At 20.0% G+C, this 918-nt stretch overlaps 1 protein-coding gene across 1 annotated transcript; it reads left to right on the top strand.

Moving 5' to 3' along the window:
• PGSY75_0216200 (hypothetical protein) lies at positions 1-873 on the top strand (the record flags this gene model as incomplete). The annotated part of the gene is made up of 2 exons (XM_018783826.1): positions 1-627; positions 811-873. Coding segments are annotated over 2 exons (690 nt in total), but the record flags the coding sequence as incomplete, so codon positions are not given.
• Between the last annotated feature and the right edge of the window lie 45 nt (positions 874-918).

The raw sequence follows: 918 nt of genomic DNA, 5'->3' as shown, positions 1-918 counted from the left end.
AATAATAAGAAGAAAAAAAACAACCATGTAGTTGTAGAAAATATTCAAAAAGAATGCTCGTTTGTTTTAAAGAAAAAAAAGAAGGATATATATGTTACTAATAGCAAACCTATACAAATATATAATGAAAGGATTATTAAATTATTAAATGAGAAGACTCATAAAAATGTTGAAGAAATTATAGAAGGAGATAATAATAAAGATTTAAATATAAATGGATATACAGATGACACAGTTTTTATACATGCTGTTGGTTTTAATATATTAAAAGCTTCTTATATTGTTCAAGATCTTTTTTCTTATTATTATCAGTTTCTAAAACATATTCAAGCAACTACAACTGTAGATAATAATAATAATAATAATAATAATAATAAAAATAATAATATTACAGAAAAAAAGAAGAAAAAAGAAGAAAAAAGAAATCTTTCATCATTTATAGATATTCATATTGAATGTAATACACTCATCATGAATGACAACATTGTAACGAATACATATGATATGGTTCAATATTTTAATCATAATGACAACAATGATAATCACAATAGTTTCTATGATCAATGCGATAACTTGATAAAATTTGCATCCACTAAATACGACCCCCTCAAGCACAAATACTCAGAGGTTGGAAAAAAAAAAAAAAAAAAAAAAAAAAAAAAATTTAAATAAAATAATATTTTATATTATATATATTATATATATTGTATATATTTTTGTTGTACTTTATTTGTATAGCGCTTGGAATATTGTTATATATATTTATGTATATGTATATATTTATTTTATTTTATATTTTTTTTTTTTTAGAGATGCAAAGAAAGAAGAGTAACAAAAGTAACCATAGGCATAAAGAAATTACCAAATAAATGATATATAAAAATAATACCAATTATTTTTTTATATGTGCATAATTTA

The sequence above is a fragment of the Plasmodium gaboni genome, chromosome 2 (genome assembly GCF_001602025.1).
Source record: "Plasmodium gaboni strain SY75 chromosome 2, whole genome shotgun sequence".
Lineage (NCBI taxonomy): Eukaryota > Apicomplexa > Aconoidasida > Haemosporida > Plasmodiidae > Plasmodium > Plasmodium gaboni.
Note: the sequence above shows the minus strand (reverse complement) of the source record. Positions and strands in the feature narration are given on the sequence as shown.